Below are 15,678 nucleotides of genomic sequence, written 5' to 3' on the forward strand. Positions count from 1 at the left end.
CCCTCTTCTCCGGAGGACACTCCCTCAAGAAATCACTGTATGCGAATCCCCAGCTCAGGCTCTGCCTGGAAGAAACCGGACATAAGCCAGCCCATGTGCTAAAAGAATGACCCGGAAACCTCTGTGTCCTTTTAAACCAAGAAGTGCCAAGGGCTGCAAGGAGTTTTATTTCCACTCCTCTCGGCCCCGGGTGGCAGAGCCTGACACACACACACCTCCCACTGTGCCAAGCCAGGCTCAAGTCAGTGCACACACGTCTACCGTGGTGGGCTCCTCACAGGTGAAACCATCGCCATAGCCTTCATCTTCCACCAGGTCTGGCTTCCGACAGCACATGGGACAGAGGCGGTTGCGCACGGCAGAGGCCCGGAGCCAGATGACAAGGTTCCAGCGCTCCCCGGAGCCCAGGGGCAGAGCCCCATGCAGCTGACCGCCCCGATGCAGGATACCCTGGCCCACCACGTGCTCCACCTCCAGGGGCTCGGCAGGCGCCTACAGACAGCGGGGCTCAGATTGAGCACTCACAGCAGCCCCAAGCCCTGCCCCTGGGGCCGCACACTCACCTGGTACAGGCCCCCAAAGTAGAGGGAGCCCCCTGTAAAGGCCTTGCCCAGGGACACATTGAGGGTGAGCTCAGCATTATCGTAGTGGCAGCCTAGCTCGCGGTCCTGGCCGGGCGCATACTTGACCACAAAGGCGCGGTGGCTGTCCAGCTGGCCCCCGCCGCAGTCCGGGTACAGGAGGGCCGTCAGCGGCTGCAGAAAGCGCACCCGCAGCGGGGTCACCAGCGGCTCGTCCAAGCCCAGCTCGTGCAGCAGCACCTGGGGCAGGGGACAGGTCTGAGTCCTGGGCCAGCAGGGAGACGGGGGAGTCCCAACTAAGAGCCAAGACAGGGCTCAGCCCTCCGTGTACATGATTTTACAACAACCCTCCCATGACCGCATTTCACAGGGGAGAGACCAAAGCACAGGGAGGGTCCCACAGCCCCCTGCAGCACCCACTGGCCATCTCCTGAGCCTTTTTCAGGCCACAAGCAGGCCTCACCCACCCCGTAGTTGTTCATGGTGTTGGGTCTTCCCTTGGGCATGTCCGAGTGCTCAAAGTGCTCCAGCTCCTCCAGCAGGGCGCGGCAGAAGGGCCCTGTGAACACGGGCACCCGGAACACGCGCTTCTCCTCTGCAAAGGGGACAACTGTCGGCTGGGGTGGTGTGCTGGTTTCAAAGGAAGCATGCCCCCTAAGAAAAGCCATGTTTTAATATAAATCCCATTTCATAAAGGTAGAGTAATCCCTATTCAATACTGTATATTTGAAACTGTAATGAGATCATCTCCCTGGTTGATGTGATTTAGTCAAGAATGGTTGTTAAACTGGATTAGGGGATGACATGTCTCCACCCATTTGAGTGGGTCATGATTGGTTTATTGGAGTCCTATAAAAAAGGAAATATTTTGGAGAATGAGAGATTCAGAGAGAGCAACACTAAGAAGCAGAGTCCACCACCCAGCAACCTTTGGAGATGAAGAAGGAAAATGCCTCCCGGGGAGCTTCATGAAACTGGAAGCCAGGAGAGAAAGCTAGCAGATGACGCTGTATTCACCACGTGCCCTTCCAGCTGAGAGAGAAGCCCTGACTGTGTTCACCATGTGCTTTCTCACTTGAGAGAGAAACCCTGAACTTCATCGGCCTTCTTGAATCAAGGTATCTTTCCCTGGATGCCTCTGATTGGACATTTCTATAGACTTGTTGTAATTGAGACATTTTCTCGGCCTTAGAACTGTAAACTAGCAACTCATTAAATTCCCCTTGTTAAAAGCCGTTCCGTTTCTGGTATATTGCATTCTGGCAGCTAGCAAGCTACAACAGGTGGGAAGCAGGGAGGGGGAGCTCTGGTGTGGGGGCCACAGGCCTGGGTTCCAGTCTCCTCAGCTGCTGTGAGCTGGGGCCTGCCATTTCCCCAGCCTCAGGCTGCACCTCTGTGCCATGGGGACAAGAGCCTCCCAGGGCTGTGATGGTGCCCATGTGTGCGGCACTAGGCACCGCCTCGCCTCGGTGTTTGGGGCCTGCTTGTGGGCCCCCTTATCTGCCCTTGCAACCTTTCCCCTGCCTAGCAGGGATCAGATGTGGGTGCTGTGGCCCAGAGAATGGAAGGGACTAGGCCAGGGACACCCAGTAGGCTAGCAAAGGGGCCAGCCTCAGGATCGCTGCATCCACTGCCCCCCAACATGTGTCCAGAGTTGGCACCTCAACTCAGAAATATCTCTTGGGCCTCTTCCTCACACAGAAAGGCCTGAGAGGTACTGCTTTACCTACTGGGCCCTGCTAGGGAGAGGCCATGCTGTGAGTGGAAATGTAAACATTTCTTGGCACAAACACCCGGGGTGCAGGACAGGTGTGCCCGGGGAACGAAAGCCTATGCATAAGCTCAACCGCTGGGCTAGACGGCCACAAGGACGGTGCCCTGGGCTGGCCCAGGGGGACCTCGTTCCACCCCGTACCTCTGAATTCCTTGCCCTCTGCGGTGAGTTAATCATGTCACCCAAAATGGTGTGCTGAAGCCCACTCCTGTACCTGTGGTTTTATTTAGAAATGGGGTCTTTGCAGATAGAATTAGTTAAGATGAGGTCCTACAGGAGTACGGTGGGCCCTAAGTCCAAAGACCAGTGTCCTTATAACAAGAGGACACAGCAGAGCATCCCATGTGACAGTGGAGGCAGAGACGGAAGTGATGCATCTACAACCTAAGGGATGCCAAGGGGAGGAGGGCAGAGGGCAGAAGGAGCTTGGCAGGGCCATGTACCTCTGTTTAGGTCCATGGCGACTCTCCAGTGGCACTTCTCCTACAGCCCTAACTCCTGGCAGGTTCCAGGCATCTTCCCCCACTTTTTCAGATCTTAGGGTGGTAACAGCTCCCCACTAGCCCTGGAGGTACTTCACCACCCTTGCTGATGCCCACCTGTGTCAGCTACCCCTTCATTATACTCTTCAGCACCCTCATTTGAGCCTGCCAGCTCTCTCATGCCTGCCACACAGCATGGAGTAGCTATTTGTTGGGCGAATGAATGCACACCCTGCTGCTGGCAGCTTGGTCCCACTGGCCTTTGCAGCTCCCACTGATTTGGGTTTTGGAGGCAGAGATTGTTGGTGAAGGGACCCCAGTCTCCCATGCCCAGATATCACAGGCTGCCACCCTCCAGTCCTGCCAGGCCACTGGTCCAAGAAACTAGCTCACCTGACACTGTCTCCAGCCACTGGAAAAGGCCCTGGAGGTCTGCACCCGGAGATGCACTGTACTCAGCTGCAGCCAGAAACTCAGGGGCCAGAGCTGCATCCTGGAGACAGAGGGTGCCAGCTGTGGGGCAGGCAGGCCCCTAGGCCCGGAAGTCACCTCCTGCTGTCAGTAACCTGTCCCCAAGCCCTTGCCTGGTACCTGCAGCAAGGTGTAGACGTCGGGCCGTGCTGGGTGGTAGACACTCGCAATGAGGGCTTTCCTGGCAGCAGACTCCTGCCCCAGCCGCTGCCGCCGCTCCACCTCCTGCTCAAGCTAGGGTGGCACAGGGTCATCAGGTCGAGGCCTCCCATCCACCCGAGGCCATTGGACAAAACCAAGTCCCAGGAAGGCCGGAGCAGGGCCCAGACTGGGAGCCCACACCCCTGTATCTACCACAGTTGACTGCAGGTCCCAAACTGTTAGCCAAGGGGTATCCTTCTAGAAGGGGACCCACCCCACTTTGAGCTGCACTAGCCCAAGTCTAGCTTGGGATGTGGGTGCCTGATGCATATCAACCAGGTGGACCCATTCAGGTGGGGAACAGTCATGGTCAAGTCTTGTGTTTCAGAAGCTGCAAACAGCTGTCCAGGGAAGCCTCCACACTAAGCCCCAAGTGAGGGAAGAGCAGCAGGCTGGCACCAACTGTGGGGGACGAGCAAATGAAGAGCCCAGGAGCCTGGCAGCCCTGATTGGGATCTCAACACCACCTGCTGAGAAACCTTAGGCAAGTCCCACCCCCTCTCTGAGCCTCACAATTTCTCACCCAGAAATGGGGGTGACGGCTGCACCCATCTGAGTTGCTGAGGTGACGTACATGACATCAGCAACTTGGCTTCCACACACTCTTCTTCTGGTGCCAGGACCCAGGAGGAGAGAGCTGGCCTTGGGAAGTGTGTGTGTGGAAGGGCCGGGGGAGTCCCTGCAGGGGCAGGCCTGAGGCTGGGAGACCCCTCAAGCTGATGACACGAATCCAAAGAGAAGGGGGGGGCAGCCTGGGTGCGTATGGGCAGTGGGGATGTTACCTCTGCTAAAAGCTGCTGGAAGTCCTTGGGACTGACACAGCCTCGGCTGCGCAGGATCTGGGAACAAAAAGGCCAGCGGTCAGGGAGGACGGTAAAACTCCCACTGACCGTGTGGCCTTCGGCAAGTCACTCAACGTCCCTGAAGCCCCTTAAAATGGGGATAATGCGAGCCCCGAACTCCCAGGGTCACTGTGAAGCTGAACCGAGAAGATGGACAATAAGCAGAGCTCTCAGTAACGGCGCTGACACAGCACTATGGGCCACTCTAGCAATCATTCCTCACCGCGACCTCCAGGGGAAGGAACTATTATCACCTCCACTTAAGATGAGAAGAGGAGGCAAGGAGAGGCGAAGTAATTCTTGTCAGTGCGCGCAGTGAGCAGAGCAAATCACCACGGGGACAAAGGTCCACCACCCCTGCCCGCGCCCACTCCCGGGGAGAGCCAACCGAGGCCACTCACGGGGCCGTAGTCGCGGCGCAGCTGCTGCTCGCCCCGGAAGCGTACGTGCAGCCCGTAGCGCACCACGTACAAGTTCTCGGAGCAGAAGCAGGAGCAGCGGTAGAACCGCCGTGGAGCCCTCGCCGTCGCCATGGTGACGCGCTGTGCGCGGCCCTGCCGGCTTCCGTAAGGGGCGCTTCCGGGGGCGCTTCCGGGCACGCCCCCAGCACCACGGGGCGCGGAACGGGTGGCTGAGGGTCCCCTTTAACGTCCCAGGCGCAGCAAAGAACAGAGGCTCTCGTCCCCAGCAAACCGTTGGCGAAGGAGAAAGATGCTCCCCGGATGGAGTGGGGTTGGCGGCCTTCCGGTTCACTTGAGAATTAGTCGCCCCGCGCTTGGCAAAGAAGTAAATTAAGTCCTGCTTCACGCGACATGGAGAGCTAGGGGCGTGGGCCCTCTTCAGGGCGGGGCTTTTGACGGCGGATCCCACCTCCTTCCCCCCAGCTGCGAGGACGGATCCTGTTCTGTGCGTCGGAGCTGGGGCTTGGCGTCCCGGCCGCCAGACTTCCCCCCCTCCCCACCACCGAGAGTGTCTCCGGGAAAAGTCTCCGTCCAGCGTGACTTCCGGTGCCCTCGGGGCACAGGGGTCGCGGGTGGGGTCTGCCAGCGGCCACGCCTCGCAGGTGCTAACCAAGTTCAAGTGTTAGCACAGCCGCAGTGTAAACGAGGACGTTTCTGCCTTAGAGGGCGTACGCCTGGACCTCGAGGACCCCCATCACAGCATTATCCGCCATGCACCCCTCAGGCCCAGGCCTGCAAAGCCCCGCGAGGAAGCTGGGGTGGCAGCCCCATTGCTCAGACGGGAGAACTGAGGCGCTGAGCCGGGCCCTGCTGTCTTGGATCTTCCTAACTCACCTTATCTCCTTCATCCTCGCAGCAAACTTTTGAACCCCACCCCAGTCCTCAGAACTTCCCTATTCATCACAAGGGTTTCTCTAAGTGGCCAGAGTGTGAAGGATTTAATTTTTTTCTCTGTTTCTTGGCCTCTTCTCAGTGACTTGCCTTCCTCCCCCCTGTGTACACACAACTCCCTGCTTGCACACTCAGTTGCCACCTTCTCAGACATGTGCAGTGCCACATTCACATGCACAGTGACACACAATCACCTTCATGCGCCAAGCATTCTACCTCACACAGTCAGATGTGCACTCATACCTTCACACACATTCCGCCCATTCACAGACCTTGACATGCCCACCATTACACTCTCACCCTCACACACATCCATTCCACAGTCACATCATATCCTCACGTTCTTTCACATGTCTTATCTCATGTCCTCACACTCATGCACACTTGCAAAGCCCTGATTCTTTATTCTATAAGGCTGGACCATTTCTGAGGCCCTAGGAGGAAGAAAGGAGATATGCCCTTCCTGTGATATGCTGTCAGGCCGTGCTTTTGCCCAGCTGTCTCCCTCAGCATGTTTTTGGGTCCTGAGTCTCCAGCCAGCACAGCCTTCCTGCCTGTGTACAGCTCCTTGGGGGTCCAGGAGAGGGGCCCCTACTCTCTGAGCAAAGCCGACAGCCTGATTTGTTGTCCCACTATCTGGGCAGGAGAGCAAGCTCCTGCTGCGTGTACTGCGTGTATGTACACATGGGTGAATGTGAGTGTGTGAGGTGTGTATGTGAGTATATGGAAGCATGTTTTGAAAGACAGACAAGGTCCTTGGGTTTCTGACGCTCTCAGTTCAGTCAGGAAGATTAAGAGTGAACAAGGAAACAAATGCGTGATCAAGTTATTTTCATTCCATTGTAAATTCTAGGAAGATAAAGGGATGAGAAAGGTGGTCCAGGAAGGCCTCCTGAGGGGGGAGGCATCCAAGCAGGCATCTAATGTCAAGCCCAAGTCTGACTGCTAGGTTGTTCCTGAAGGTGAAGCCAAGCCTTCCCTCCTCAGATCGGGGTCTAGGTCCGTGGCCCTTGGGTCCTGGGGCCCACCACAGCCTCCTGAAGCCCATCAGAGACCTGCTTCCCCCTCCAGGACCCAGCTCAGCTGGAGCTGCTGGGCCCAAGAAGGTGTGTGAAGTTTTACAGGCCGTTTTGATTGCCCAGAGATAGTGAAGGGCCCTGCTGTCCAGGAAAGAGTCCATTTCCTTGGCTCAGAGTTCATTACCTACCCCTATGAGTGCCTTCCTCCACATGGAGGCATCCCTTGCAGCTGTCTGCAACACAGGTATCTTCTGCTTGTCAGTTTAGACTGGTCCACGGACCCCTCTCATCTTCGGAGATTGCCCCTTTCCCAGCCCACAGAGGCCATGTCGTCAGAGCAAACAGCAGCAAAAGGTATTATCCTAACAATGAATCCCTGTGAGCCTCCAGCCAGCACTTGACATCTACCTTCACTGATTGCTCGAGGGAGTATTATCTCGATTTTGCAGAGGGGGAAACGGGCTCATGGAGATGCTGCTTCAGGTCGTGTGCCTGGTGAGTGATAGGATCAGAATTAGTCACCCATCTGTCTATGTCCAGATGATGAGTGTGTAAACTGTTTTGAATTGACATAGAGCACTATGCAAAAAGGGCACAAATCATCAATCTACAGTTTCACAAACTGAACACACCCCTGTAACCAGCAGCCACATCAAATACGGCGTTCTGTCCTCTCAGCCCCTTCTCTGCCTTTTTCCCAGGCACTCCCCACTTCTCAAGTATCCGCAAGCCTGACTCCTAGCAGCTGAGGTTAGTTTTACCTATTCTTGAATTTGTTAAAAATAAAACCATAGCATGTGTCTTATTTTCTGCCCGGCTTCTTTCACACAGCATTGTGTTACTGAGCTTTGTCTGTATTATATGTCTTTTTCTTGGCCACTGGTTAATATTCTACATCATCTCTAGGTGATGGGCATTTACATTGTTTCCAGTTTGGTGATGTCATGAATGAAGCTGTTGTGAAGTTTTGTGCATGACTTTTGGTAAATCTTTGGACTCGTTTCTGCTGGGTGCAAAGGTAAGGCTGATTCAGGTCCAGCTGCTCTTTAAATATAGAACATATTTATTTCCTATCCAGTGTCACTGTCACTGCTACTTTACTTTTTTGAGGGAAGTTCCATCAGCTAACACTTAGTACTTAGTTCTTAGGGCTTACGTATAATTCATTTAATCATGTCAACAATCTGTTAGCCCCGTTTTACAGATGAGGAGACTGAGGCCTGAGAGATAAAGCAATTTATTCAAAGTTGAGCAGGAAAGTTGAAGAGCGGGAATTTGAGCCCAGGGTGTTGCTCCCTGAACTCCAATATGTTACTGCCTTTCAGGGACCATCAAGAGGGAACAAGTGTGTGAGTAACAACCTCCTGTGTACCCTGAGGTCACCCAGCACCCCTTACCCCTTCTCAGCTCTACTCAGGTAGTTTCCCCAGAGTGAACCCCCTTGCCTCCTTCCCCTGAGCATCCACCTGGCTGTGTCCCAGCTTGCAGTTCCCATCTCACTCTTTCTTACAGCTCCAGGGCCTGTGGCCAGTCCACCTGCCCTGCAGTCAGGGCTCACAGGTGACCAGAGATTGCAACGAGCCTGCCAGTTCCCCAGGGCTGCATAGTCCAGTCCAGGCAACCCAAATGTAAGGGGCAGAGCCACAGGAGACTCCTGACCTGGCCGTTTGAAATCTGCTCTGCAGATTCTATTTTCCTAACACAGTCATGACAAATTTCCAGTTCCACCTGCTCTTCCAAAACCTTGCCACTGCCCAGCCAGAGGCAGTCTTTTTTCCCCTGGGCAGGTCCTTACAACTGCCTGGGCAAATAGAATGCAGAGGAAGTAATGCTATATGACCATGACCTCTGAGGCTAAGTCATAAAAGGTGACTCTCTCTCTCTCTGTCTGTCTGTCTGTCTGCCTCTCTCTCTCTCTCCCCCTCCCTCCCTCTCTCTCCTCTCTCTTTTCTCTCTCTCCTCTCTGTCTTTTCTCTCTCTCTCTCTCTCCCTCCCTCCCTCCCTCCCTCTCTCTCCTCTCTCTTTTCTCTCCTCCCTCCCTCCCTCCCTCCCTCCCTCCCTCCCTCTCTCTCTCTCTCTCCCCCTCCCTCCCTCTCTGTCCTCTCTCTTTTCTTTCCTCCCTCCCTCCCTCCCTCTCTCTCCTCTCTCTTTTCTCTCTCTCTTCTCTGTCTTTTCTCTCTCTCTCTCTCTCTCTCTCCCTCCTCTCTGTCTTTTCTCTCTCTCTCTCTCTCTCCCCCTCCCTCCCTCTCTCTCCTCTCTCTCCTCTCTCTTTTCTCTCTCTCCTCTCTGTCTTTTCTCTCTCTCTCTCTCTCTCTCTCTCTCTCTCTCCCTCCATCCCTCCCTCCCTCCCTCCCACTCCCTCCCTCCCCCTCCCTCCCTCCCTCTCTCTCTCTCTCTCTCTCCCTCTCCCCCTCCCTCCCTCTCTCTCCTCTCTCTTTTCTCTCTCTCCTCTCTGTCTTTTCTCTCTCTCTCTCTCTCTCTCTCTCTCTCTCCCTCCATCCCTCCCTCCCTCCCTCCCACTCCCTCCCTCCCTCTCTCTCTCTCTCTCTCTCCCTCTCCCCCTCCCTCCCTCTCTCTCCTCTCTCTTTTCTCTCTCTCCTCTCTGTCTTTTCTCTCTCTCTCTCTCTCTCTCTCTCCCTGATAAAGTTATGGTTGTTTTAAGCCACTCATTCAACAAATATATACTGGCCCTCAGAATTTGCCTGGCCCTGTGCTGCAGTGAGAACTACTATGTGCCAGGCTGGGGATATATGGCAAAAAATACAGTCTCAGTGGTGCAGCTGCTATGGAAAACATTCTGGAAGTTCCTCCAAAAGTTTAACAGAATTACCTTGTGAGCCAGCAACTGCACTCCTAGGTATGTGCCCAAGAGAATTAAAAACGTATGTCCATACAAAAACGTATGTAGGAATCTTCCTAGAAGCATTATTCATAATAGCCCAAAACTGGAAACAACCCAATCCCCTTCAAGTGATGAATGGATAAACAAAATGTGGTATATCCATGTTTTGGTTTGCTAAAGCTGCTGGAATGCAATATAGTAGAAATGGGTTGATTTTTACAATGAGGATTTATTAGCTTGCAAATCTGAGGCCATGAACATGTCCCAATTAAGGCATCAACAAGATGATACCTTCTCTGAAGGTAGGCTGCTGCATCCCGGGGTTCCTCTGTCAGCTCACTAGGCGCATTGCTAGTGTCTGCAGCTCCTTTGCTCCCAGATCTCATTGCTTTTGGCTTCTGGTTCCAGTGACCTCCTCTCTGAGATTCTGTGGATCCACTCAGCATCCCTGGGGATTTTCTCTTTCTAAGCTCCCTCCACTCTTCTCTGGGTGCTTCTCTCTGAGCTCTCTTGGCTTTTTCTGCTTTTTATCCTCTCATAAAGAACTCCAGTAAAGGATTAAGATCGACCTTGAATTGCGTGGGTCACAGCTCAGTTGAAAGAGCCTAATCAAAAGGCCCCACTCACGGTAGGTCTGTGCCCACAAGAATGAATTAAAAGAACATGGCCTTTTCTGGGGTACATAACAGCTTCAAACCAGCACACCATTCAATGGATTATTATTCAGCCTTCAAGTGAAATAAAGTTCTGATTCAGACCATGGATGAATCTCGAAAACATAAGTGAGAGGATCCAAACACGAAAGGTCTACACATTGTACAACCGCACCAATATGAAATATTAGAATAAGCAGACACATGCGGGCAGACGATAGAGTGTTGGTTCCCAGGGATAGGGGTGGAAGGAATGGAAGGGACTGCTAACGAGTATAGCGTTTCTTCTGGGGGGCATGAAAATGTTCCATAGTTAGCGGTGATGGTTGTGCAACTTTGTGAATCTACTGAAACCCACTCAATTATACACTTTAAAACAGTGAATCGGGGGCGCACAGATAGTTCAATGATAGAATGCTTGCCTGCCATGCGGGAGACCCAGGTTTGATTCTCAGTCATGCACTTCTCCCCCCCACCCCCTGAAAAAAAAAAACATTCAACAAATGGTGCTGCAATAACGGAAGAGTCACATGGAAAAAGAATGAAATGTGACCCCCGCCACACAGCATATAAAAAAAGTGAAATGTATGGTCTTTGAATTATATATGTTCTTTTAAAAAACAGGTCCCTGCTCTTGCAGAGCCCACTACCCAGATGGGAAGACAGACATTTTAGCAGGTAATTGCAAGGCAATGAGATGCATTCAGTGCCAGTTTGGGGAAACAGGAGAGGCAACCAAATGACCCAGCCTGGGAGGCTGTAGTATGAGAAGGCTTCCCAGAAAAGCACCAAGATGCAGAGGAGCCAGTCACAGCCATCCCGCCTTTCCTGGAAATAATCTAAGTTCCCATTTAATGAGCATTTACCACAGGACAGGGGCTTCCTTACATGTATTTCACCCTCATAGCGCACGTGCACTAAGTATCTTTATCCCTCATTTCTCTGATGAGGAAACTGGCTCAGAGAGGTCGAGTCACTCCGGAAAAGTAACAGAGCCCCAGGTGCACCCCGTCTTGAGCCAGCCCAGCTTTTTGGGTAACCATCGGAGAATATTCTTTACAAGTACAATTATACATTTGCATTTGTTTTTTTTTTTTTTTTTTTTTTGCACAGCACCAGCATTATTCTGTCCCTCATTTTTATTCAATACAGCTAGGACATCACTTTTGCATCTTTTATATATATTTTTTTTTTCCAGGTCCAGAGGATTCCATTGAATAGATGCATGTATTGATTTAGCCACTTCCTATGGCAAGGCATTTAGGTTATTTCCAGACTTTTGTTAATATGGTTGCTGTCTTCAGACTAGCATCTTTGCTCTGCAGCTCAAGTCTATCTGTTGGAAGAAATTCCTACTGGATCGAAAAAGAAAAAAATGTTTACATTCTGAGCTTTGTGGAAGTCTCCCACCCCCCAAGGAGGCTGCCCCATCCCGGCAGCAGAAGGCGTTTTAAATCTAGAGAGTGCTTTAAGCCTCTGAGGGAGGGGAAATGTGGGGAGACCTCCGGTCTGCTGCCTTCTGGGCCTTGAACCCCAAAAAGGCCAGATTAGTTCCCACCTCAGAGCCTTTGAACTTGCAGTTCCCTTTGCCCTGGGTCTTCTTGCAACTTCGCTTCCCGACTGAAGCATCGCCTCTTCAGAGGGGCCTTCCCAGCTAATGCAGCCCCAAGTGCCATTTCCTATCCCCTTAACCGGCTTTATCTCCTTGGCGGTAGTCACTCTCCCTGGAATTACCTTATGCATCTCCTGGTTGATCTTCTCTCCCACTTCACGATGACAAGGATCTTTCTGTCTTTTGCGCAGCTGTAACCCTAGCACTGGCACCTGACACGCTGCGTTTGTTGCCTCTCTTTTCTCAATCCCCGTTACCCTGCAGTTTTTCTCCATAAAATGTATTCTCTTCTAACGTATGCAGTTTACTTATTATGCTTATTGTGTGTCTCAGTCACTAGGACCTCAGCTCCAGAAGAGCAGGGATCTGTTTTGTGCACTGATGGATCTCAAACGCCTAAAATGTGCAAGGCACATAGTAGGTGCTCAACAAACATTCTTTGAATGAATGAATGATAAACGAGGATTACAGCCCCCACCCTCCAGGGCCGCTTAAAGGCCCGTTAAAGAGCAGGACCGGGAGGTAAGGCCATTTCCGTCCCCTCAGGATGCTCCTGAAACCTCTCTCCAAGCTGGGAGCTGCGGCATTGCCTAGCGGGCCCGGCAGGTTATGGGGCGGCCGACTAGCCCTGGCACCCCCTCTCCTGGACGCCCCGCCCCAGAACCCCCTGTGCCCCTGGAGTCTCTGTCCCGGAAGCCCCTCCCCTCCGTGGGGCCCCGCCCCCTCCGCGGTGGCTCCGCCCCTCCCGTCAGCTGGCCTCCGGGCCCGCCCCGCGCGGCTCCGACCTTGCAGCGGCTCAGGGCGGGCGGGAGGCGCAGCGCCGGGGCAACGCGGCGCCGTCTCCAATGAGCTGCGCGGAGCCTGCGCCCCGGACGACCCGAGCCCGCTGCGCCCCCTCCCACGGCCCACCTGGCGCCAGGTAACAGGTAAGGGCGCGGTGCCCGGGACCCCATCACAGGGAGGTTCCCAGGCTAGGCTGCGGCACTGAGAGGGGCACGGGTTTGGGGGGCGTCCGGGTACCCCTGCCCCGGGGGAGAGCAGGCATCTCACTTGAAGGTGGGTGACACCCTGGAGTCCTGCGGGCGCATAGCCCCGAACCTCCAGCTCCCGCAGCAGCGCAAGTCTCAGCCCCCCATCTCTGCAGCATCCTTCCGGCGCCCGCAGGGCAAACGTTGCAATTTTTAAGCTCTCAGGAGCTGCCGCCCCCCGTCTTTGGAAAATGATGGGGATGCTGTTGGGGGGATCCTAGGAAGGCAGCCCTCTCGTCAGGGTCGGACTGGGCGCTCTTCTAGGCTCCCCCCCCCCCCCCCCGCGACGCTGCCCCGGGCCTGCCCCGGGATCCCGAGGGCCCTAGCTGTGGCAGAAGCCTGGCGGCTGACCTGGGCTGCCCACCTGAGCAACGCTGCTCCCCTCAGTCTTCCCAGCTTGGCAAATGGGCTAATGAGACCTCTCATGAGCCCCCCTGGCAGCTGAGCCTATGGGTTCTCAGAGGCCCCTGCCAAAACCTCATTTCTGGGCCTCTTATCTGTTTAAGCAGGGGACTCCTTCCCGAGGCCGTTGTTAATTGAGGGAGCTTTAATCTGCTCCAACAGGATTCCACCCCCGTCGTCGGCCCACCTCCTGGAGACCGGATGGGTCCTCCCCACCTTCGCATGCAGCAGGTGCCAAGAGGAGGAGGGTCTCCCTTAGCGCCCACAGTTTGCCTCTCCTCAGCCTGGGGCCACGAGTTACCTGAAACAATTTACCTGAGCCCCAGAGCAGGGTCCAGGTAAGGGGGGGAGGTGGCAAACAGTGGAGCCCACATGGACCCAGCCTGATTCAGTCCCTGCCTCCAGAGCCCCCTGGGTACTGCCCCACTCAGCACGGGCCTTGGCCAGCCCATGTTTACTGAGGATTGAAAGGAATGGGGTGGGCTGAGATACAGAGCCCACTAAGTCGGGGGTAAACGATGGCCACTTGGGCCATTCAGGTCCTTCAGGACCCTTTTCTTGGGGCACCTGAATACCTTGGACAGAAGAGTGAAGCGCTGGGTTCCAGTCCCACCTCTCGCTATCCCCTGAGCCTCACTCAGTCTCCACATCTGTAAAACAGGGATGAGAACCCCGGGGACCTCCCAGTGTGGTGGTGAAAAGTGAGGCAGAGGCCCTTAGCACGTTGCCCAGCACTTGGGTCATGCCCCAGGAGCAAAGGCTGCTGGGATTGGAACCATAATTATTTCTTGTCTCCCGGCTGGCTCCAGACTTTCCTTTCCTGTACATGCCCCGGCCAGCACCCCCTCTTCTGGGAAAGAAAGCCGGTGAGAGGACCCCTTGCTGGGACGTGGCCGCTTGCATATCCGGTGCCATTGTTAGCATTTGGGGTGAGGGCGAGTTGCCCTACTCTTCCTGGCCCACGTCTGGCCACCCCCTTGTCCTTGTCCCTTGGGCCACACACACTCCCCATGTGCCCATGATTTGTCTCCAGCTCCACCTGGCCCAGCCCTGCTACATTCTCCCAGTTCAGTCCACAGAGAGCCGGGACGTGCCTCCCAGCAGCCGTGCAGGCCCCACCCTCCCCTCCGTGCACTCTTGGACAGTGGTCTTGTTGGCTTCTCTCTCTCTCTCTCTCTCTCTCTCCCTCTGAGTAACTTTAGAAATTGCGGAGTAGCCTGCCCCATCCAGGGCTGTAACCCAACCTGTGTTGGGTTCTGCTCCCAGCCTGGAGTAGGAGGGCTGAGCCAGGGACAGGGGACCTGGGTGCTATCACCACCCTGCCCCAAGCTCAGAGGTGACCCTAGACAAGGCCCCCTGCCCCTTCCCTCTCAGGGCCTCAGTTTCCCCATTTGCGAAATGTGGTTCAGATAGTCTGTGATGCTGGTGTTCAAAATGTGGTTTATTCCATCGAAGATAAAACAGTTGGGGATGCCAGGAGGCTAGTGAACAAGTGAGGCTGATGCTACCCTGGGATGGGAGTGGTGGGCAGAGGGAGGAATTCCCCAGTAACTAGGGGACTGGGAGAACCAGTCAGGCCCCTGGGTCTGATCAAAGAACAGCCTCCTGGTCTTTGATCACCCACTCTCTCACTTCGGAGCCCTAGCTCCTTTTGGGAAACTAAGGGATCCCTTGTCCCCACCCACCAAGGGGTGGACAGCAGTGCTGGCTGGAGGCCTGGGGTGGCACCAAGCCAGAAGTTTCCCTCCTGGGCTCCATCTGGAGCTCACCCACTCCTCTGCTTCCCAAGGCCTCTGCATTGCAGCAGCCAGGAGCCGGCAGGGCAGCTCAGCTGGGGCTGTGGCTGCAGCAGGAACCCAGGCAGGGGCAGCTGTTGCCGAAGCACCCAGCTTCTCTGGGACTGCCTTGATCTGCTGAGAGGGCTGGGGTGAAGGCAGAGCCCAGGCTTGCCCTCTCCAGCGCTTGTCAGCTTCACTGGGGTCTTCCCTGCTCCTGGAGAGGCTATTTTGAAGTATTAGGGCTTTGGGGTTTAGAGTCCAGACTCTGGCACTTGATGGCCTTGTTCTCATCCCAGTCCTGTTCACCAGCTGTGTGAACTTGGGCAAGTTATTAACTTCTCTGTGCCCCAGTTTTTCCATCTGCTATATGGGGATGAAGATGGTGCAAATCTCAAAGTTATTGTAAGGATTAAACAGGCGAACACATTGAAAATACATGGCACTGTGTTTAGCTTGCAGGAGGTGCTGTCCTACATAACTGTTTGCTTGTAGTTATTGGCACCTGCTGTGTGCCAGGCATGGAGACCAGGTGCTGGGGTCTTTTGGAAACTGGTTCAAGTCCTGACTTGGTCCCTTGTTGAGTGGATCGTCTGGGGCGAGTGATTTTCCTCTCTCTGCCTCAGTTTCCTAACTTTAAAGTG

At 54.5% G+C, this 15,678-nt stretch overlaps 2 protein-coding genes across 6 annotated transcripts in view; one reads left to right on the top strand and one right to left on the bottom strand.

The window, feature by feature from the left end:
- Positions 1 to 126: 126 nt before the first annotated feature.
- Positions 127 to 5,336, bottom strand: OGFOD2 (2-oxoglutarate and iron dependent oxygenase domain containing 2). Of its 2 annotated transcripts, none has more exons than XM_077159696.1 (7): positions 4,753 to 5,336; positions 4,292 to 4,348; positions 3,429 to 3,542; positions 3,231 to 3,330; positions 1,049 to 1,176; positions 564 to 755; positions 127 to 492 (listed from the first exon to the last, which is right to left on the bottom strand). In XM_077159696.1, the coding sequence occupies exons 1-7, from the start codon at positions 4,882 to 4,884 to the stop codon at positions 238 to 240; spliced, it is 978 nt and encodes a 325-aa protein (XP_077015811.1). In that variant the 5' UTR covers positions 4,885 to 5,336; the 3' UTR covers positions 127 to 237. The 2 variants fall into 2 exon arrangements, with proteins under 2 accessions (XP_077015811.1, XP_077015810.1); XM_077159695.1 differs by having other exon boundaries at positions 564 to 821.
- ABCB9 (ATP binding cassette subfamily B member 9) overlaps positions 4,934 to 15,678 on the top strand; it is a 33,630-nt gene continuing 22,885 nt past the window's right edge. Inside the window, exons 1-5 of one of the 4 annotated variants that reach the window (XM_077159692.1) lie at positions 4,934 to 6,809; positions 7,424 to 7,472; positions 7,629 to 7,740; positions 10,842 to 10,895; positions 12,163 to 12,351. The gene's annotated coding sequence lies outside the window, so the exon portion shown is untranslated. Of the gene's footprint in view, positions 7,473 to 7,628; positions 7,741 to 10,841; positions 10,896 to 12,162; positions 12,352 to 15,678 lie in introns of all 4 variants that reach the window. The other 3 variants (XM_077159694.1, XM_077159693.1, XM_077159691.1) reach the window with 3 other exon arrangements.

The sequence above is a fragment of the Tamandua tetradactyla genome, chromosome 5, assembly GCF_023851605.1.
Source record: "Tamandua tetradactyla isolate mTamTet1 chromosome 5, mTamTet1.pri, whole genome shotgun sequence".
NCBI classification, from domain to species: Eukaryota; Metazoa; Chordata; class Mammalia; order Pilosa; family Myrmecophagidae; genus Tamandua; species Tamandua tetradactyla.

Coding starts and splice junctions, on each gene's coding strand:
- OGFOD2 (XM_077159695.1), bottom strand. CDS start 4,884: ATGGCGACGGCGAGGGCTCCACGGCGGTTCTACCGCTGCTCCTGCTTC. Junction 3,331..3,428: donor ACGTCTACACCTTGCTGCAG/GTACCAGGCAAG, acceptor CTCTGTCTCCAG/GATGCAGCTCTGGCCCCTGA. Junction 822..1,048: donor ACACCATGAACAACTACGGG/GTGGGTGAGGCC, acceptor CCCCTGCCCCAG/GTGCTGCTGCACGAGCTGGG.